Source organism: Acanthaster planci, linkage group LG08, assembly GCF_054643075.1.
Source record: "Acanthaster planci isolate LZ-2023a linkage group LG08, COTS_SCS, whole genome shotgun sequence".
Lineage (NCBI taxonomy): Eukaryota > Metazoa > Echinodermata > Asteroidea > Valvatida > Acanthasteridae > Acanthaster > Acanthaster planci.
The window spans coordinates 11,764,117-11,787,360 of record NC_141784.1 but is presented as its reverse complement, the minus strand read 5'-3'; the positions used below and the strand labels follow the sequence as shown (position 1 = coordinate 11,787,360).

The following is a 23,244-nucleotide window of genomic DNA, read 5'->3' as shown; positions in this document are numbered from 1 at the left end:
CATGGTCTCTTTATCACCCTAGTGGCTTTGGATTTTAGGAGAATTTCCCCTCAATCATATGAATTAAACGTAATCAGACTTGTTAAGCTGTGAAGAGCTTTTGTTCATGTACTGTACATGTACATGTACATGGAAATGTAGGATATACTGTACACTCTTTGCAAGCTTATTTACATGCATATTAACCAAAAATATCCAACAGTGGCACTTTGTATTGGATTATATTGATCTGAGCAGGTGAACAAAAGCCTTTTTGTTTCTTCTGTTGCATTTATCAGTAAGGTTCACACCTTTTTCATGTACGAGTACATGTACACTTGTACATGTATATCTGTTGGAGGTTGTGAAGGGCTGCTGATATTGTTACATGTACATGTTGGTTAAATTGCCATTGCTGTTGATAGTAAGCATGTGTTTGGATTTTTATTGAGTTAATTTGACAGCTCATTTCGTTTCATGTTTGTTTGCCGTCTAGACAAGAGCCAAACTGTTTAAGGATAGGAATGACTTTACCATTGCCTGTTGATTGTTATTCCATTGCCAAGCGCACCTGTTTTAGGCACATATGCGTGCACATGAATTTTCCAGTCATCGTGAGAGGTGGTTGGTTTAGTTGTTTTCGAAAGGGATACGAACCCTGGAGAAGTTCACCTCAAGTTGATCCGTGTGAACCTTAAACTGTTGACACCATTGATTGTTTTTGCTCCATGGAGAGGGGGCAAAGTTGGACCCGACTACAGGCAAAGGTTGCAGTGGTTGAAATCTCTGGCAAGTGAAAGTGCTTGGCCTGGTTTACCATAAGCACAGGCAACAACTTTAGACCTTTTTATGTTGGTACGTACGTGCACATGTGCCATTCTGAACTTAAAATCAAACATGCACTGTACAGTGTATTTGTGATCAACAGAAATATATGAGGGTCACGTTCTTGTACCTCCTTTCTACTCAGCTTCTAACTGCCTCTCATCCCATGCCATCAACAGCAGCCCGTTTTAGTGAAGAATATCACTCCATTTTTTTACGGTCCATTCTGTGAAAATACCGTACAAGGAACATGGTGGAAAGTACATGTACAGTTGTAAAAACAGTACGTTGGATCTGAAGTCCTGTTGGACTTGACTTCACAAACTGTCTTGTGCATAACTATACATGCATACCCCTCACTGGTGCATGGCAAGTCAACCAAATTTCCATGTTTTCATCCTTACCTGCTTCCACTTTCTAATCACTGCCAGCCTGCTCATTTCCCACCCCTCCCCTCCCCTGCCTTTTCAGCTCATGGTTAGTGTACATTAACTTGATTATGACAGTTATTACAGGCATGTTGAAAAACTTTGTTGCCAGGTAACCAATCTTTGCCTGGATGGACTGAATAACACAGAAAAATTGAAACAGCAAACACGTTATTTTTGTACATGTGGATATATTCAGGATAATAATTGTTCACAGAGGTGGACAACTTGTGTGTAGGTAAAGCTTTAGTCTGTGCCATTTTGTCTCCTGGTTTTGGGTTGCTTTTTAAAATTGTTTTGTTTTCAGACTTCCGTTCCAAACTGCATGGCATTTTATGCTCTGAGTACCAAAGGTTTGTGCTTTTTTTGCTCTGCCAAATCTCCCTTTCCTCCTCTCTCCATCCCTTGCTGCAGCCCGTGGAGTAAATGGAAATTCGCCGTCCAATTTCCCAGATATCCAGCCCCCACCTGCCCTTCCTATGCCTGCTCCAGCACCATTGGGGGCAGCAGAAAGACCCCTTGAAAAGTTAGCAGCCAAAGTTATGCAAGAAAGCCGGGCAGACCAACCGCTGAAAGGTACATGTACAAGGGTTCACTAATACAGCATACTCGCTACAGTAGACAGTTTACTAACTCAAGAAAAATAGCTGTGGAGCTTGATGTCTGTTGTCACCTTGTTGTAGTAAGCCTCTGAAGTCAACCGTGGCCATGAGTCAACATAGGGAGTCAGGTTAACCTAGTAGCTCTCCTCGCCTTCTACCTCTGCTGTCCGGGTTTGAATCCCACCTAGGTCAGCATGTGGATTGGCTTTTCAATCCCTGTCTGATTCCATCGGTAGGCCGTCACAGGTTAAAGGGATAATTTCTTCTGTTAGGCAAATTAGGACCAAGTTGTGGGGAGATTTCTCTGTCCCTATAACGTTTTGGTCCCCTCAAAATAGGTGAAATGTCTTGTTTTTGTCCGCACAACTACCGAACAAGTACATGTATGTATGTGTGGGTTTTCCCTTATCCAGGGGTTTCCTTGCACCTTTAAACTTAGCATTTCTTCATTGGCTTTTTTGTCACTTCATTAACAATTGGCATTGAATGCGCTGTTTGATGAAGAGAAATAAATCAAAAAGATTTAAGCAATTTTTTTTCACATATTGCTCAGCAGTTCTCTATGGCTTCCAGGATGTTAAGTAAGGTAGCCTAGATGGGACATTAGAGGTCCATATTTTTCTTGCACCTCACAAGAACAGAACTCTACAGCAGCCATCTTTTAATTTTCTATGGTCATTCCACATCCTTGGGCAGCCAACAGAGACCTGCTCACAAGCTAGAGTGCAGTGGCCTGCACTTGAGGCAGACCTGTGTATCATGTGATAGCTAATCATACATGCCTGTGTAACACCAAGTTCTGGCAAATCAAATGTGTCCCATATTGATGGATTGTTTTCCTGTGGTTTTGTGGTACGTGTTGCTGCTTTTGAAGCCATTTGGCTTTTGCAGTGGATGTATTACCAATAGTGTAGTCCTCCTTCTGGCAGCTCTTCTCTTTCATGCTTCAAAAATGATCAAAACTGCCAGCAATCAGTGAGACAAACATGTATGAAGAGTGCCGAAATCCCTGACAAAGCTACATGCACATATTTACTGTCATGTTGACATGTAAAGTACATTGGCTCACTAGCCACGATTGTACATGTACTGCTGGTAGGTGTTTTATGAGGTGCTTGTTGTCGGAACAATTGCACAGTGTCAGTGAAACCTGTCAAATTCAGTGCTCTTTGTGTTGCTCCTGTTTGGTTCCTATAGTATGGTGCACAATGCTACTTGATATAAACCCTGCACAGAACAATTCAACTGAATATGCATCTTAAGAAACGTGTTCAGTCAAATTGTTTTGTGTGCGATAATCCATTCAAATTTATCCCGACTGAAGCACATGCACATTAGGAATAACTTGATCAGAAGATACTGACTATCATCAGTAACCTGTGGATGATTTCCTGCTTCAACTCTTACTCACTTTCCGTGGCTCATTTTGATCACTAAGCAAGCGCCCTAACCATACATGTGCTACCGTTTGACAGAAATCTGCCGCCTGCCGATAAATTCCCACTGCGTCCAAATTCAGCTCTTTTTTTCCCCGATCCTTTTTTTTTAAACCATAGCCCTAACATTATTAGATTCGCCAAGTTAGATATTCTCCGGAGAACAAAGACTTCAAGCCTTCAGGTGGTTCATACCAGCGCTAAGAATGACTCATGCAGGCAGATCGGACTTTGGGGAAAGCCGAGACATTTTTTTCATGGTCTTTTCAACCATCTGTTTTTTCCCCTCCTACCTGAAATATTCATCTTTTATACAGGTGGGATGTGTGCCCCATTACATGTTCCCAATACAGATTTGCATTAAATCTGCAATTGATTTTTGTGTGTGTGGTGAATGGAATCCTGAGCTGTTATGAGTGCATTGACTGGGGTGTGGGTTGTTCAGTTTTTTAATGGCATACTATGAAAGGGTGAGCTGTTCTGAATTTGCCCAGTTCATTATTCATGGATAAACTGGCATCAAATTCTGACCAGACCTCTTCACTATGTCTTGTCTATTGGGACCAAGGGGACATCAGCCCCCCTCAACTGTTTCCTCCAGTTTCTTTCTCATTTGGATTGAGGTCAGTGTGAGTATCCTGTGCATGTCAACAAGTGAAGTCTGTCCTGATGGGGGGCATCATGTCCAGTCTTCATACGCCATGGGTCATTTTTCAGTGTTGTCTCTCTATGGCACTAGCTTCCCTCTGGTTGAAGCCAAATGAAAAATCTCCAAGCTTTGGCCTCACGTCAGACAATTTGACATTTCTGTAGCAAAAAGTGGATCTACATTGAGCCAATGGGTCTGAACTTAGGCAGTGAATTCATGGACTTCCATGGAGGAATGAATACCCAAAGCTGGAAGCAAAGATGAGACTTGAAAAATTCTGATGTAACAGTTATTAAGCTCTAGTAGTTTTGGTATTCACTTTGGCTATTTGTCCCTTTTTAACTTCTGGCAAAACTTGCCCAGGCATTGCTCAAGAGGAGAGCAAGAAACTCATGTTTGCCCTCTACGGTCGTGGCATTGCTTCATAGCCAGTTGTACCAAGTTCCAACTTCTTGCCAAACATGTGTTGTGTTTTTCAGCGAGCAGGGACTGCAGGGACCCCAAGAGCTGACTTTGCGTGACCTCTGTTTGTACCAAACCATGCTGACATTGCTCGGCAGGTTGTTTGCCAATTTGCTATTCAATGAAACAGGTTGTGACAGGTCTAATGGTGGAGGGCCAAATTTTTGTACTGAGTTTTCAATAGGTCTGCTCCGTGGGGGGAAGGGGGGAAGTGACATTCTGTGGGAGTGACCATGGGTTGATGATGCCAAATGTTGAGCTGTTTTTTTAATTAAACATGGCACTCTTGGTTTCAGTAAGGAGTCAGCCTGTGTGAACTGTTATAACTTTTTCTACATTGTATGTTGGGGATCATGCAATTTATTTTGCAGAGAAAAAAAAGTGAAAATGGCAAAAGAAGTACTTGTTCCCAAATTCTTATACAATACCAGCTCAATGGATTGTACAGAATCAGTTGAATAAATGATTGAGGCTACATGTACATGTAAATGTACGTACATGTAACTGTATGTATGCTCATGCAAGCATACACATACATGTATATGTACATGCCGAGTGGACCGTGTTTTACCTCCAAGGGCCCAAACAATGGGAAAATGTCTTCATGTACACGTACCAATACACTGTAAATATAATCCTATGTACATATATATGCATTGCTGAATAAAAATTGCCGAAGAATAATGTACGTATGAGTATGTACAAAAACAGAGAATGAATTCATACGCACTGAGCTGAATCCCTTCTGAACATCTCAGCCAATGGATTGAAAATAACATTTTGTCACATTACTGCTTTCAAAGAAGCCGATCTCCGACAGGTATTTAATTTTTTTATGGGGCTCTGGTACATTTGATTCTCTTTCTTGCGATGAAATGCACGTTCATCAAATGCCATTGAAGTCCAATTAAGGATTAGGCAGGATGATTAATTGAGGCAGATCTGAAAGTTGGCAATCAAATGCTCCGCATCCTTCATCAACAGGAATCTTTCCAATAAAGTCGGCATTCGCTGTCAACATTCATCTCCAGTGACCTTTTTTATTACCAGGCAGTGTTGACTCCCGAAGCTGGCACACCCAAGAATGTCTGGTCTCACCCTAGTCGATAACAATAAAATTATCAAGTACAGCTAATGGCTGTACAAAAAACCCTATTGGATAATGTTACACTTGAGCACATATTGAGGTCGTGTTCGAGGGCAGCTGCGTGCTTTGAGATAAAAATCTCAACATGATGATTCACGGCCCGCTCTTCAGATGTAATTGCGTCGTCAATGCCAAAAATTCTCTCAATTATCTGCGAGATGAGGCTCGGTGGATAACTTGTCTCCTCAAATAATTTGAAAGGAATTGCAAGAAGTGGAGAATCATTGGAAGTCACACTCTAAAATCAGCCAAACTTCCAAGTATGTGTGTCCTGTCACGTTTAGGTTTGTGAGTATGGGCCCTCCACTTTCTGTATTTGCACTGTCCTTTTGGAAGTAGGTGTACCTTAAAGAGGGGCGTATTCAATTTTTGCATCCTAGACTCCTCAAAAAGTTGTGACATTGTGTTTGGAAGAGTCCAGTGTTCGGTATGTCAACACATTCGTGTAACTCGATCAAAATCTTTTTCAATACCTGTACATGTATATTTTTCACATTCCTGTTGACAAACAAAGATTTAACTCTGGGATGATGTGCCTCTGGACAGTATTCCGTTTGCAACCACAGTGGATTCCATCTTGGTCTTAACAGTTTGACAGATACAGGTGAGGTTTGATGGAAATCGATGCGTTCACCCAGTGCTCCATCATGAAGCACAGCAGAGCACATTGGTAAGCTCAGGCGCACCCCAAATGTAAGGAGAGAATCCCCAAAATATCCCTGCGCCGAATACCAATTTATGATGGTGATCCCTATGATTAAAGACACTGATCCTTGTATCTGTGCAGAGCATTTGGTGAATATCATCTTTGGCATTGGGATTCCGTTCAGACAGGATGCCCAGGGGCACTCGGTGTTATTGAGTGGAGCTGTCCAATGTCCATCAGTACAAATGCACTGGTACACACGATAGCCCTATATTTCCAGCATGGAATCCTCCAGGGAGTACATGTTTAATGTAGTGCATCATCACTTGGGCTGATTGCTTTCATAGGCGCGCTTTCTCATGTTATTTTTGCCTTTTGTTATAGGTTAATAGGAGCAGAGCATGGAAAGAGTGATGGTGTGCGACACTTTGAAGTGCAGAAGCGTACATTTGCATGCACTGAAATGTGAATCGTGCTCCAGAGCTTCACTTTTGTCAGTGTAGTTTGGATTAACTGTAGACGGCTTCTAATGTGATGGCTTGCCTTTTCCGTAATCAGTCCATTGGTTTTTATCATTAACTCACCCATACTTTCATGCGATTGGCCTTAATTAATGGAAGATTTTATATGTCAGCTCGAAATAGCATCTACAAAAGATACAATTTCAGTTACTTGATCTAAACCGACAGAAGTTGTATCAAATGGCATCGTATTGCAAACCCAGATTAATTATGTTTTGTCACTATTCTTGTAAACAAAATTTACACTGCTACATACATGTGTGTGAGCCGCAAGGTGGACCAAGAGAGGGTGCAGTTTTTCTTGTAACAGAGGTTCATTTGGTGGGAACTGCACTTTGCTGGCTCACAGATGACTGTGAAACACACGTCTTTCAGTCGTGTTACTACCAACAAAATGAATACTCCCCACCAACATGGCTCTTTGCAACTGACAAGGGGATGCTTCTGCTCAAGGTGGATATACATGTACATGTGAAGTCAGAAAAATGCTTCGATCAGACTGTCAGTGCAGTACTTGGTTTTCTTGTTGACCTTTGACAGAGGTTAAACTGACTGAATATTTACACGTACAGAAATGTACCTATAGACCCTGATCTCCAAGTGTTCTTAATGTTGGGAACTTGTCCAATCCTACCGCAAGGACAGGAGTCATCACAGCTTATACACGCATCAACTAATGAGATACATGTACCAGAAACTGTGAGGATAACTCCTGTCCTCACACTACATTTTTGAGGATATTTCATGTCCTCGTGGATGGATTTGGGCCTCCGTTCTAATGTTGCAGTTGCTATTCCCTTGTTCCTCCTGCTAATCGCAGGGATGACTGTAATCACCACCAAATGAGGATATGAACATCTGTAACTGCATAAGAGGCTTTCTGGCAAAATTCTCTGGAAGAGTAAAGAGAGCAGCTCACATCAATCCCCACGGCTGCCTGAAAGTGTGTTCAAGTGTCCATTGGCCGCATTTGTGTGCACTCCTGTGTAATCTTATTCTCATGATGTACACATTTTTTCAGACAACGTTCTGTAACAATACACTGTGCTGTGGCTTAGGAGTTTGAGGCAATGTTTATTACCCACCCACCAGTACATGTACATTTGTACATGTAGATGCAAAGTGAGTGACATTGGTAACTGTAGATACATAAATACATGTATATACATGTACATGTGCATATGTCTGTGTACACAATGCAATGCATGTAGGGTAAGTGTATTTCAAGTTAATGCATGTGCAGGTTCATAACAGAAGTTCACAGAATGTTGTGTGCACAGGGGTTGTTTTTGGATATCCAGTGTACAAGGCCATGTACATGTAAATATTTCTTTCTGTGCACACACATGTATATTTTTCATGGTAAAGCTCACTAAAATCTCAACTTAAAAAGGAGAGTGTCCAACAGAATTTTCTGTTTCTATTGAGAATAGCATCCAAGTGACCTTTTTTTAAAATTTGGAATCAAATGCTGTCTAATTACAGTGCCCTTAAACAAGCATACACGTAGTGTGGAATTGTGGATAGTTGTCAGGACAACAGTCTTTTAGTTTTGACATCAATGTTCACAAACTATGAGATGTGGGTGCGTTAGTGTTTCATTCAAGAGAATGAGGCAGGTACACGAAGCAAATCTTGGCCAGTCACAACCCATCGTTGCCACTACTTTTACTCTAAACTGGCTCATTGTTAAAGCAGGTCTTGAACGTTACCAATTGATACTCATCATCACTGACAGGTGGTTTCCTGTCTGGTCTGCCTGAGGTAGCCATAGGCCGTTCCTGTTAGCATCAGGGGGACTGTCAGCTGCAGTTAATCTACGGGTACTAGACTCCCTTTCAGGGATGGTGGTGTTGTCACTTTGAGCTCACAAGTAGCCAGACCAGCCCAGACGGTCTGTTGGTTGGGACGAGTTGAAGCTGGGATATGTGTTCTGGCTCTATGCCCCTACCGAGATTGCTTCTGGTCTGTGATATCTTTGGTTAATGTAAGAGACCACACTCACCATTCACAGAAGTTTTATTTTGACGAGGATTTGTAACCTCCCAAGCAGGAATCACATAGTGTAGACAGTACCAATGCAACCATGCCAACCAACTGGTTAGAACCACTCAAAACTTGGGACCTTAAGCAACATCCTGTGTTTCCTGCTTCAAGTTGCTATGTGCTGCTGAAATGATGTTATCTAATGGTATCTCTTTGCTAATAATCAGGGGCAATTTTTCTGTAGTATTACAATATGATAATCTCTATGACAGTGCTTTGTGCTTGAGTGTAAATATACTGCAACAAGTCAGGCTTCATCTATTTCAGGCACCAGAAATCCACATTTTTTACCATATGATATTTATGAACAAGTGCAAACCATTTTGAAAACATAATTTACAGTCTTCCAGTTTCACATAGTATCAAATATCAAGACACAATTTTTAAAGATGTTGCATCTACATGTACATGTACATTTGTATACAGTGTACTTGCCAGAAATGGGCGTCATGTTTTTCTGAACATACTGGTACATGTATTTAATACTTACAGCACTGTCAAACAGCAGATTTTACATTGCATGTACATGTACATGTTGTCGTGGTGCATGCATATACCAGTATTGTGACATTCATACAATTTCATTCCACATTGTGTTGTAAAATTGGTATCAATTGGGTACGTGAGAATGGTTTGCTCAAAGATCCCGCACCCTTTATCTTCCTTCAGTTTTCCTGTTTTCAAAGTGAATGTGTCACTGGTTCCATGAATGTTTTCTTTCTTTTGGTTCCCAATACATCGAAAGCTGCAGTGTTATTTTAGAACCACTGCAACTCATTCTACCATAAATTAAAGATGGTTTTCTTTTGTGTACTGGTTTTTATGCTGTCTGGAAAATCAAAGTGAAAGTGCAGCATAACGACGAATTGTAGTTGACCTTATCTAATCAAAAAGTTGCTCAGGTGATGCGTTTACTTAAAGGATTACAAAAATCTTACAATAACACTGTTCAAAGTCTCCTTACATGTTGAAATGATGACTCAGATATATTTGCACAAGAGAGTGGTGTAAAGTCCACCAGTTAAAGGATGTGCTTTAATGTATGAAGCTTTATGTACTTCATAATATATGTGTACATGTACATGTACCAGAACAAAGCACTGATTATGAGTTCTTGACTTGTGCATGCCTTTGCACAAACGCAATCCATGTTGTTGACCCAATTCAATTAGAGGTTGCACATTTTAAAAGTAACAAAGAGACTACATACATCATGATGCACCTTTGAACCTTTGCCGAACTGTCAATCATTGCCGTTCTCCAAAAACCTACATGGACATTTACCAGCCTGTTTAAAACTGTAAATAAATTTTGTGGTTTAATGAAAGGTATTACTGTACCTGCACATCACTGATTGAAACACCGTTGACTACCTATTCATTGAATAGTCAGAAAATGCTGCTCCTATAGATTTACATAATGTGCAAGTCTTTAAAAGTACCCACAGGCAATCTACGCAAAATTTGAACTCCCTTAAACTAATAGTAAACACTTATATTTTACTCCAAAGTGGAATCATTGTGCTCTTGTACCCGGTAGAAGGGTAATCAGGCATTTTTTCCCACACACCGAACAGTCATGACAGTGCAAACAGTTGGCGTAATGACTAATACCGGTATGTTCTTTTAGCCAGTCAGCAGACCGATTAGGTAAACCGTAGACAATCTGTACAAGTTGTTCTGCTACACAAATCATGGAGCTGTTTTCTTCCTCCATGCTCAAATTAGGGAAGAATTTTCTTCATGATAAATTATGCCCTGTTACATGGTATACTGAACAATTGATTCCAAGGTCATGTGTCAAGCCAGTACCAAGCTTCTTTGTGAGTTTCTCCATACCTTGTAAAAAAAAGAGAGGTACAGTGTAATTGCATCCTGGATTTGCTAAAAATCGATTGTGTGACAACAGAGCACAATTGAAGCATGCCCATTCTTTATCAGTCATACAAAAAGGTATATTATTATGTTAATTGCTCGCCTGGCCTTCAAAGACAATTTTGGAAGTCCCAGAAGTAAGGATTTTTTTTCTTTAATTCTCGAGTTTTGAAGAGACAGTTGACTGCTGTTGATTGGACCCCAAAGGGGTGTGACCCCAACCACAGGCATTGTTGACTGGCTGGCAGGAACGTGTTAATAATGCCAGCACAGTGTGAAGGGATGTTATTGGGACAGTAGAGTTCAGGGACGGGCGAGATCCAACTATCACCACTCTTGACTCATTAGATGGAATGGGCCCACGCATCTCAATAAGTGTCGGTGTAGCTACCAACATGTGGAATCCATTGCTCTTGAGTTGGTAGAGTTCTGTTGAAACAGGAGGGAGAAAAACGTTTCCTGTTCGTAATAATGAGTCTGTCTTTCTGGACCGAAGAAGATATCAGTATCGTAACCAGCTGTGCTTGAAGAATACATTCTCTTTCTTTGGGGCCTTTTTAAATGTGATGTTTAAAATGCATTTCACTGAACATCCCCATATCGCTGCTGTGCATGGCATGGCATAGCACATCCTTAAATCAGAGATGGTGGCCTTGCCCATCAAACTCCATGTCAATATCATGTGGTAGCAGCTGCAAGACTTCTCTTCACAGCAATGGAGTAAATGTGTTTTTCCTAGTGGAAGGAATGATACACATGAATGTACCAGCACCAGTATACATGTAACGCTATCTCCAAATGTTGGATACCACTTGACTCTGAGTGGTTCTGTTGGTTATTGAAACCTTCACGGGTGTGTGTATATGTCCACTCTTTGTCTTCTCTTCGGAGTGCTTCTGTTTTGTTTTTTTAATTGAAATTTGAGATTGGGCAAAGCACTTTCCCTGTAGTTTACATGCAGTTAGTTTTACTTCCATGCTTCTGGGTGGGAGGGGGCCGATCAAATCCTTCTCTTACCCACCCCAACCTCAAGTAGGGGGGAAATTACCAATACATGCATTCTCCATGTGTGTCCTTGTGTCCTCCAGAATTATACCGTTGTTGTTCCACCCCCCTTCTGTTTTTCTTGAGACTCTCCTGAAGCGGTCTTTCTCTATGAGTGTCTAAACCGTTGCTCAGATGCTGATGTGTTTACCCGTCAGCTCCGATAGTTCTAGTCTGCCAGCGGCTTTTTCATTCAGGATTCAGTTTCCCCAATCCGGCCTCTTTCTGAAAACCCGGCCTTTTCAAACTGCCTGGCAATCGCTCAACACCATATCACAGTTTCTTAGCATCAGAAAGCAAAGCTAGAAATGTTGTTCATTCCCCCCAAGTCCGGGTTTTAGTTTTTCTCCTTGTACCAACTCCCCTGAGGCAGCCAGTGTTGCAGGTAATGGCCTTTTCGTTCCGAGCTTGTTGTATCAGGCTGCTGCTTTGTCCTGGGTCGAATACAGCCCCCTGGAAACCAGACAGATGCATTAATGAAAGCCAATACATGACGCAGCTGCTTAACTCCTCGTCACAACTCAAATATCAAAGCGATACTGGGTATATTATAGGACTCTTTGTTGGCTGTTCTTCTACATGTCATTTTTTTTCAATAAGTGTTTCTTAACCATGGGTTCAAGCAAGACAAATAACTAGCATTTACCACAGTGGGTTTTTTTTAAGTACTACCTCAAATTCTAATGTATTGCCACATTTACATATCCTTCAAGTTAATTATTGCAGGGAAAACTTTAAAATTCAGAGAGTTCAGGCTGTTAAATGTTAATTTCATAAGCATTTTACTGAGTTAAAAAAGTTAACTTCCACTCACAGATTTTGTCTTGTTCTTATTCGAAATATTGAAGAAGGTTTTCTCAAAAAACTTCCCATGCCTCTTTCTGATTGGCTGTTTCAGCAGAAAGGATTTAAAGAAAGGAAGATTGGAATATTTATTTTCCCTAGTTGAATTCCAGAGTGAAAACAATTTAGTTCCTCCCTGTCAATTGGCCCTAAATTACGATGTTATGTTTCCTCTTGGGAATTTGTGTTATGATTACTTTGGGGGGGCATCACAGATTGATTTTTGCCAACTCCACCTGAACAAATAAACACATCAGGAATTCCCACTCTGTCAAGCTTGGGCCCTCCTCACCTATTCTCTTTATGGGGAGTCAGAGGTTGGGGCGGTTGGGTCAAGTCAGTGAGTAGAGGCAGAACATGGTGTGGGAATGACACGGTGTTTGTCGGTGTTTGTCGTATCCTGGGGAATGATAGCATTCTCCTGTGTACACAGTGCACGTGCGCATTTGCAGGAGGATAATTGATAGTGGGATACGGTGATAGAAGATGCGTGGAATACCGACAGGGGTGTTAGGGGGCCAGCAACACATGAGTGCAAATACTAATTGAGGAAGGGCCACCTCATTAGTGGCATTGTCCATCACGTTCCCCCATCTTGGGCTCATTGCTTTTTGGACTTCCAAAATGGAAATTTTCTCTTTATGAATGCAAACACATCTGTGGGAAGATTGAGGTACAGGGAGAACAGGGAATCAAATTAAGCCCATGCATTGTGAGAAGAGCGGAGGCCAACTTCACGGGACAGTTGCTAATTACAGAAATGTGTCAGTTCTGGGTAGTAATACAAATGAATGATGAAAATGCCATTGGTTGGCTGTTTGGGTGCCTGTGCGTTTGGGTAAATGGGAGTAGAATTGTTGGTGTGCATTTGTTGCCGAGACTTAGATGGTGGCAAGAGCTGGGAAGGTGTGACCTCATTTTTTGAATCTGAAAAGCTGTCAGGAGCTCCAGCTTGCCGACAAGAGCTTTAACATGAATGCCCAGAAATCATGACAACCTTCCCTGAGTAATTGACCGCATTTCAAGACTGGACCATTGATGTTGGCGCGGAGCCTCTTAGCAGAATGTTTGACATAGATTCCAGTTGCATTGATTCGGACATTTGGCAATTTATTTGGAGGGGCTCTGTTTAGGGTTGTTGCGATCTAAGGTTTCATTGCCCGATGATTGTAAAGCGTTGGTAGGGCTGCGTTCTCAGGAAAAAGTGTGCCACTCTGTTAATGGTTAGTTATTGGGAAAAGGGTCGAGTGTTGGCAGCGTGACTGGCAGATTTCTAAGTGTCGGTATATTGGCTCAATTACACCTGACAAGAGTGCTTTGAAAAGTCGTGAGAAATTGTCTGTGGGGAGGTTAGGTGAACTTACATGTAATTCTTGTTCCACGGGCATTCCTGCCAGAAACTGTCCTGAATCCTTCTAGTCCTCCACAGTGCAAAGTTGGGCTTCTAAGGGGTTTAATGGATTTTCTTTCCTTGATCCTCAAATCCTCTTAAAGCTCTCAGTGAACATTGAAGGGATCTTGTAGAAGAGTCTGAGGGCTAAGGGCTGGGCTGTTGATTTGCTAGTTTTCATGCATATTCTGTTTACAGATTGTTCTGCTTATTTATTGTATGGCTGGCTAAATTAGTGTCCTTGTTTTATCAAACCCCCTAAGTCCATCATTTTTGTTTCTCTTTCAATGTTGCTCGTGCCTCATCAGGTAGAAATCTGTCAGCTCTGCATATTCTTTTCCAAGTTTGGATCTGACAGAATGGCCATGACTGCACTAAACGTGTGTGCCCCATGGTGTGTGATCTCCATCATGTACACACCAATTTTATTCATTGCAAGCCGATCAGTGACCGTTGATGATGTTATAAGACTTATTCAGCGTAGGTGTAGGCTTATATGAGATCTGCAGAACGATTTACGAAGACAGCGGGTAATGTCAAAAACATGGCACTGTACGTTGGAGGCGTAAAGCGGCCCTCTTGTGTTCGTAGTGCCTCTGGCCATGTATGGAAGCACATATAGTTCCCTGCTTTTGAAGCCTCATGGGAGTTACATTTACCAACCAGACCTTAACCTGCAAGTATTCTCTGAATCTTAAGAATTCTTCAGTTTATTCCTAACAGCAGGAAGGATTCAGAATGCTACATTTCAAAATGTAAAGTACATGACTGTGCAGACACCAATGCTGCAATTGTAGACCCTACACGTACAAGTGCACAACCAGACTGTTACTATGCCACACATGCATGCTACATTTTAGTCAATATTCTTAAAAGTTGAACTGTCATTTGAGATTAATACCTGTGTGCTTACAACTTAATGCCATAGAGCTGTGGAACGTTTAAAATTTACATCTGTATGATGGATTGGATTCTAGTTGGTTGTACGTTTGCCTGACAACTTGCACATTTGTTTGCTTAATGCTTGGCTGGGTTGGCTTGTCGTCCATGGCAAATAAGTGCATTAAGGAGTATAGAATTGAATTTGAAATTAGGAGTTAGAATTGAACTCGAAATTTCAGACTGTTTCTTAAGAGATAAGTTCAGAATGCTGTGCTTTGGGATTTTGTGACATTGTTTGCAGTATGTTGTTGACATTGGTTATTTTCCTGCTTCAATTTAAAAACATCTCAAATCTGAAGTTTTGAGCTTTTTTTTCTCAATTTATATTTTTCAGGTCCTGTTCAGAGACGCAAGTTTTTTGATGACCCCACCATGAGTCCATCTGCTTTGGCACAATACACCAATAGACAAGGTCAGTTGCTAGAGCAAACAAAAAATATGAGACAGCCTCTGAAATTACTGGCTGCAGCTGACAGTAATGATTCATGTGTCTGTGGGAAGCCGCTGCAGCCACCCAGCCTGAGGGTTCCATAGGGGCACATGTTATTTCCAGCCACAGCCACTACTTCTGGACACAGTCTTAAATGGCACTCACACATACAGTTGTATTTTACAAGTTAAATTGATGTTCGAATTCTAGAGTGTGCACCCCTCAGTGTCACTGTTGTCCGGTTAAGAACAGAATTAAGGCATTGGTGCACATTCTACACATGCAACATCCTGAATGTTAGATATCTGTTCTTTTTCTCTTTACAAAAAGAAGTTCATTAAGCTTAGCTCCCCAAATGATCTTACTTGGAGCCTTCTTGAAGTCTCAAATATTTCCTCTGTGCAGAAAACCAGTGGAACATTTCTTGAAAGGTACGGTATCAGTCACCAGGCTGTGCATTCCTCAATCCTCAAAAATCCTTCAAACCTCTCGGTGGCTTTTCAGTGTTGGATCTGATTGGCTAAAGTTAAAAAGATATGTGTTGTTGTGACTGAACAGCACGCATCTTGCTTCTGTGAGAAATTAGGCAGTAACCTTAAAAACAGCTTTGAAAAAAAGGGAGGTGTGAAAGGGAATACAAAATAAATGTTCCATTTACCTCTTTGGTGTATTTGAATTGCAATTTGTTTTCCCTGCCCTCTGTTGTGTGCTGTTAGATCCTCCAGCACCGCCGCAGCTCTTCATCCCACCTCCCCCATCCCAGGACCCAACCTCTGACGAGGGCAGTGAGTCATCCTACGACACCGGGGATATCAGTGACTGCGACTCCTGCAAAGGTGAGAAATTCCCCAGGAGGAAAGGGACAAGTCAAGTGAAAATATGTTTAAAAAGTGTGGAGGATTATTGATTCATTTGTTAGTCAGACTTGCGCACCTTTATACTGCATAGGGGGTTGTTCATCTTTTTTCCCCGACTGGTAAAAGTGTGTGCAGTCGTCCTTGATGTTTTTTTTTTTTCATTTTTTCAATTTGGTCTCAGACTCCAATAAAAAGATTTGAAGGTTATGATAAGCACAGAATGCCAAGATAGAAACCACGTGGCAGTGTACACGTAACTATGTACTTTAGAGTTTCTCCGTATGCATTTGGCTAATCCTTTGAACAAATTCACCATATATACATGCAGTAAATACACGTCTCCTTGCAAAAGTTGTAGTCATGCAAGGAATTATCTTCCTTGAGCAGAAGCACACCCTGATTGGTTGAAAAGAGCCAGGTTGACTGGGAGTATTTATTTTGTTAGTTGTGATGCAACCATATCACATGCATTTCATTGTTGTTCGGAAGTGTAGGAAAATTGCTCCCTTTTTTGGTCCAGCTCAGGGCTCATACACTCTGAGAACTGGTAGTTTATGCTTCTCTGCTTTCATAATTTGTTCTTTTCCATGTGCGTAGATGACCGGCGCACTCCTCCACCAGCCCCCTCTGAGGCTGCCGAAGCTTTGATGGATCGTCTGGGTTTTCTCTTCAAGCAAGCCCAGATGCCCCCTCCTCCCGAGTCTCCATCTAGTGAGAGAACTGTCCAGGCCACCTTCTTCCCTCCCCTGCACAGCACTCCCGTGGCCAACACGGCAGTCCTGCGGGATCGGAGCCAGTCATTCCCAGTAGCCGAAACCAGAACCTCAGAAGGGCTGGAAGGCAACAAGCACCAGGGACAGGAGTCAAACTCGAGACAACCCACGCAAGGACGACAAGGATTCCAGATCCAACAGGCCAAAAAGTGGTCCTCTGTCAAACAAGCGAATCCGGATAACAGTGGGAATCAAATTTTCAAGGGTAGGAGTAGTCTAAGAACTTCAGCTGAGCTTGCATCACAGAGGCCACAGCCTCTGACCTCTGCTAATCAGGCCAAGCAGCTGGTCGATCCGAAGGTCACAAAGCCCGTCGTGCAGGAAGCCAAAGTTCGCCGGACTGTTCAGGAGTACACCCAGAATCCGGCCGTGTATGAAAACCCTGTTGACATCCAGCCAAATGTGGGCAAGGACAGAAAGGTGAATGGCGCTGCCACAAATGGAGGGCAGAATAGGCCAAATAGTTTCATTGGCCAGGACAGTGAAAAAGCCAATGTTCCTGTCCGTGCTCACACCATCGATTCGCGAGTGTCAAAAACCAAAGAGAGTCAACCACCCATCCCAGCCCCTAAGCCTTCCTCCAGACCAGGGAGTTATCACAATCAGGAAATGGGAAAGTCATGTCTTGAAGAGCAGCTCAAGGAACTATTCAATTCTGCTGATGCAGAACAGCAAGAAGAACAGGACAGACCAGCCATGGACACAAAGTCGCCATCTGTCCGGGAAAAGCCAATTGTACCTCCGAAAGCTGCAAGATCGCCGTCCTCGCAGAAATCCAATTCACCATCTCCGTCGAAAGAAAAATCAGAGACCACGGCTATTAGACACAGTACTCCGGTTGGTGGCGTCCTACAACAGAATGATCTGGCCAATCAGAGACCTCGCAGCATGGAGCACATTCGGACCAGCTCGCCCAGCATGGCCAGCCCAAGAGTGCTGCACAGTCGCGGCCGGTCCATGGATTCCACTCTCAAAGACAGCTCTCTCAGCTTTGCTGACTCTACCGGGCCATCACTAACAGTCGTGTCCTCCATGGAAGGATTTGATATGTCATCCAAAATCGAGGGCACGCCAGGTTTGAATGGGAAAAGTCAAAAAGGTGAGTACCCAAAGCACAAGTTTTGAATCGGAAGAGTTATTCTCATTAACTCCTCTGTCCTCTGATCTTCATTCCGAATCCTTATAAAAGGTATAATAATAAACAAAAGAAACCAGGATTTCAAGATGAATTTCCTATCAACTTTGTGATAGTTTAATATTTTCCCCAAAAGGTCAATTTTATTCTCTCTTGTGTGATACTAACAAGATAATGTTTGGTCACACATGAATGGTCGGAGACAATCTGATGTGATGTGCCAAAATTGGCATAGTTTACAGGACGCAGTCGGCATTGTTGCATATTTTCAGCAAATTTGAATAAAATATATTTTTGGAAATGATTATGAATTCACCTCTAAATCCCAGGTTCCTGTGATAAGAGGCCCTGTCCTTTTTTTGATACAATTTTTTAATAGTTTATTGCTTGGCACTCTAAAAATTGGAAGTCATCACACATTTCTTTAAGGCAGTGCATGTACCGCTGACACTGCATTCTATGAATTCTGTGCAATCACTCATGATAGCTCTAGTGGGAAACTGGCACGCTGGTTCTGGCATGCATTTTACCCAGTAATTTTCTTCTGAATCTGCACAATTGTGGAGTGTCTTTGTTTGGGTTGGACTCACTGACACAGCAGCAGCGGTGGCATTGGATGGTCAGTCATATTTTTGTTTTGTTCGTTTGTGTCACCTTTGTGGAGGTTTGTTCACTCATGCGCAGGGTCCATCATTCACCCAGTAGCCAGTTACAACATGGAACTGCTGAGCAGAAAAAAAAAACTTGCTAGGTGCTTGAAACGAGTACTTAGCAAAAACTGGGTGCCAACCAAAATGCCATGTGAGGTTAATTGCTTATTGTTGGTTTTCAGACTTAATTACATGCATGCTGAACTCTTACATTTGCTGAATGTTACTTGCTGCCTAGCCGTGAGATTGGGTCTGCAGAGTGTAATCAACTGTGCTTCATCAGAGGCCATTTGTTCCTTTGCTGAAAAGCTGAAAAGCACACGGTGAAAGCATGATCCCAGTATACTTGTTTATCAATCACCAAAGTCTTTTTCATCAATCCCCAAACTTTAGAATCCATTGCCAGCCAAAAGCACATGTCAACACTGCCAGCTAGCACACCGAAGGGACCTGCATCCACGAGTCAACAGAGTCGAACCCTCCCGCACTCAAATCCCCGGTCTTCCATCAGCCAATCGGATAGCAACCTCAGGGCTTTACCACAAGTTGATGGGGGTGGGCAGGTGCCAAAGCAGGTACAGGGGAGCCTGAAGCACATAGCTGTTGACAAACAGGTGAGAGTAAAGAAATATCTCACTTCCTGTCAGGGTTCAGTGTAGATAATTTTTATGTTTGGTTATCATGAATTTCATTGGTTCGTTCAGTTCCCAGTAAATCCAGAACAACCATGGCATTTGGAGTTTGCAGTGCACTGACTATATCTCGTAGTTCTCAGCGTGTAAAAATCTGAATTTGTTCAAACTACTTTGTATTTTTCATCACTTTCGAGCCAATGTTACTGACTTCCATTATTTAGGACTCTGACAGCATCGGTTCCAGCAGTCCAGAGCACGCACCAAACCGGCGGCAGTCCACGAAGCCAGCCCTCATCAAGCAGCACTCGGACCTGTTGGCTGAGAGCAGAGACGTTGTCAACGATGTGGGGCTGCTGTCGCCTGTGCAGCAAGACACGTCAGCATCAGGCCTCTTGCTCAGTAACACCGGGGTGGGCAGACACAGATCTGCCTCAAGTAAGTCTGGTTGCTAATATGGTCATTGCACATAGTCTAAGGCTGGTAAAGGCTACAAATCCTTTGAATGCAGCATGTTAATGATGTATAGCTTTTTAAAACTGGCTGTAACAGAATACAGGCCTAGTCGAATTGGCATTCTAAGCTTTGAGTCTATTATTCAGACCTAAAAGCCCCTTGGTCAAAGGTTTCATTGGTCTTTTTATGCACGTAATGATAATGGAAATCAGTTAGTCTTTACTGTTGTGTTTTTTTCATTTATTGACAGCTTCAAGTCCAGAAGCGCTGGATGATATTCCCTTATTTGGTGGTCGTCGGGCAGCCATGGTCAGGCGGTCACTGAGGGACAAAGAACCACCAGGCAAAGCCAGCACAGAATTAATGAAAGGTGATTGAGTGTTGGATAGTTTGCAAATGTTTTTGAAAATTGGTTTCAGAAAAAAAGGCGATTCACAATAGTGCCCCTCCAAGAATTTGAAACACGTTTGCCAACCACAATGCGCAACATCTGTCAACCCAGTGCACGTTTGGAAAGGGTTGACAGATTTTGCACGTTGCGATTGGCCAACTTGTTTCAAATTCTCGGAGGCACACTGTTTTGAACCACCCGTATTGTTACTCTTAAAAATTCGTTGTTCGTGTTGTCTGCTGCTTTTTGTATGGTTCTGAGTATACCTAAATAGTAGCTGCCTGATTATAATTAAAGGGTGTTTGTACTGTGATGCAGGCCGCCTTCCTGTTTACAAGCCCTCACAGCTCCTCCTCCGACCAATCACCTTTGAGATCCCAGGCTTCCACCAGGACAATCCCGTGATCGGTCGGGAGTGGCTCTTCATTGACTTGGAGCACTCCCTCATCAAGGACACCACCTCCAAGCTGAGGGGCGTGGTTCTGCTGGGGGAGGTGGGCACGGGAAAGACGACCATTGTCGCCAAGCTGGTGTCGCTCAGCATCCTGAGTCAGTTCCTGGTCAACGACAGCAGTCCCGAGATCGCCCTTTCAGGTTTGCGTTGTTTTTCCCAGTCCGGTCGCAATTTGCTAGATTCTGTTTGCTGTCCTGACTCAGCGAGGCATATGGGCTTCTTAAAGGGTGCAAGGGGTCGCAAGTTTAAGAAAGATTTGCTCTGAAGCTCACTTGGGCTGAAATTAAGCCAAAGATGGTAGGTTTTCCAAACCTTCAGAATATTTTTCCAGGACCCAGGTCTACAATAAGGATAACTTTCAACAGAGCCCTGATATGTCATCCAAGTTGCCAGACCTGCCGACCTTCAGCAAGATACCTTCCTCTGTCGATGAGGCAGTTTTGTCATCCCTCTCTGATCAATTATAATTGGTATCAAAGAGTCATCAATAGCATAAAGGAGATGTATTGAAATTCCTTCACTTTCATCGCAGGTGTTTCCTGAGATCACTGTCAGCAGAGGGTGCTCCTTAGAATCATTTCTGCCCAGCTGGTCAGAACTATCTTTTTGTTTCCTCTGTTCTAACCTGCAGACAAGAATAGCAACCCGCCCAATGGAATGAACGTCTACAGCAGCTCCAGCACGCTGACCAGGATGCGCCAGCAGTCAGAGCAGGCCCTCATGTCATTGGCCTCCCAGATCGGAGCATTCCACGTATGCCAGGCTGACAACAGCATCACCTGCATGGTGCCGGAGTTTGTCCACTCAATGGCTGCTCAGCTTGCACACTGTCTGCAACCGTACAAGTAAGAGCTTTGACCTCTGGCCTGCACGTATTCACACGTAGGTTTTCCTCCAAAGACTGCTGTTAGAGAGTCCATAGGTCAGAGGGGAAAAGAGCACTGAAACCAGTGTAACACAAATTAATGCCTGGCGAAAATGAGAAATGGCAAAGGTACCACACTCAATATTACCTAGTGGCATAACTATAGGAGAGGTACGGGGAAGTGCGACCCTCCCCCCATTTGAAATCATGAAATTCACACACCCTATGCACAAGCATATGCTTTCAATGCCCCCTTGAAAGAATGGGTACACCTTCGGATGCCGCCGCAGATGTTTCACCCCAGATGTACCACTGCAGTTACCAGATGAAATGTGCACAATTCTGACTGGTACTCGAATTTAACCATGGAAATGTGTACCCCGGAGCAAACTTTTTGGTTCTTTTAAAATCAGATTACAGAGGGTTCAAGGAGTTCATGGCAGACTGCCTGATGCTTTATTTGTTGTGAGTTTGTTTCTTTCGGTTATGCTCTCAGAGAACTGCTCCTGACTGAGCCTCAGCTGCAGGCTCTGCTCAGCATGCGCGACTGCACTCAGAACCCCTCGGAGGTCTTGTTCCGGGCCATCCTGGAGCCGCTGAGCATGCTCAAGAGCCAGGGCCGCATCACCATGGAGACCTGCATCATCCTGGTGGACGGGCTGAGCGAGGCCGAGTTCCACAAGTCGGACTACGGCGACACCATCGCCTCATTCCTCACCAAGAACATCATGAAGTTCCCGTCGTGGATCAAGGTTAGCACAGAAAAAAAAATCTGGCTCCCCCTTTAGTCCTTCTCTTCTACATGTACCTTCTGAGCTCCAGAGAACTGTGTCTGTCTTTAGCAGAGATGCCACGTTTTCGATTTTAATTGGATGGTAGTTTTCTCCCCAAATCTGATTTTTTTACATTTCTCCCTTCAATGTTTTCAACATTGACAAAATTAAATAAAGAAGAAAAGACTGGAAGCAAATCTATGGCGTATCCTGCACCGCACGACTGGGTTTTAATCTTGTGCGCAGTCGTCAGTAGAGTGCTTACGTCAGTCATATTGTGGTGCGAAATAAGAAGGACTATGTTGAGTGGTGTCGTCAGTGACTGGAAATACGTTTAAATATTGACCTTTAACGTATGTAAATTGCTTGTCATCGACAGCTCAATGCATGCACATGCAACATGTGCGATGCATGAACGTACATGAACGTTCGAGGGCCGACAAAATGCAGCAACTTATTGTCAACAGAAATGAAGATCTTCATGATATTGGAAGAGATGTCAAGGACAAATTTCAGTGAAGATGGCTCGAAGAAAAGGATAACAGTGGCGATTTCTTTTCTACTTATGTTAGAAAGCTTCGTTTGCCAGGTAGGCCTAAGCCTACCGACTACCGTCATGACCATAACGCTGCATACTTCCGATCGGGCGGAAAGCTTTCGTCATGTTTGTATCTTTTTGAGTAGGCAGGCTGGCCTACATGTAGGCTGCAACTCGTGACTGTGATCGACCAGCGATGATCAAGAAAGAACTTTTTTGTTTTTATAGCCCACTACACGATGAAGATGCACGTTGTGTACATGCATGCAGACCCATGCATTAATACATATAAAACCGACACCGGGGGACTTTCCGATTTCTTTGGCATAGGCTAGTGGCATCTCTGCTTTAGACAGTCCCTCATTTCCTTTTGACAATCTGAATTTTTCTTTCACTCCTCCAACTTCTTTTAATAAAAGCTTGGATCTAACCCAAAAGTTCCAAACTAGGGATCAC

At 42.8% G+C, this 23,244-nt stretch overlaps 1 protein-coding gene across 5 annotated transcripts in view; it reads left to right on the top strand.

The window, feature by feature from the left end:
* LOC110984184 (uncharacterized) overlaps nucleotides 1–23,244 on the top strand; it is a 71,317-nt gene that overhangs the window by 32,041 nt on the left and 16,032 nt on the right. For 3 of the 5 annotated variants that reach the window (XM_022244088.2, XM_087139884.1, XM_022244087.2), the window contains 10 exons: nucleotides 1,647–1,808; nucleotides 15,169–15,246; nucleotides 15,981–16,100; nucleotides 16,719–17,993; nucleotides 19,073–19,293; nucleotides 19,536–19,749; nucleotides 20,018–20,137; nucleotides 20,477–20,752; nucleotides 21,244–21,457; nucleotides 21,974–22,229. In XM_022244088.2, the coding sequence (XP_022099780.2) occupies nucleotides 1,647–1,808; nucleotides 15,169–15,246; nucleotides 15,981–16,100; nucleotides 16,719–17,993; nucleotides 19,073–19,293; nucleotides 19,536–19,749; nucleotides 20,018–20,137; nucleotides 20,477–20,752; nucleotides 21,244–21,457; nucleotides 21,974–22,229 (2,936 nt within the window). The remainder of the gene's footprint in view (nucleotides 1–1,646; nucleotides 1,809–15,168; nucleotides 15,247–15,980; nucleotides 16,101–16,718; nucleotides 17,994–19,072; nucleotides 19,294–19,535; nucleotides 19,750–20,017; nucleotides 20,138–20,476; nucleotides 20,753–21,243; nucleotides 21,458–21,973; nucleotides 22,230–23,244) is intronic. The other 2 variants (XM_087139886.1, XM_087139885.1) reach the window with 1 other exon arrangement.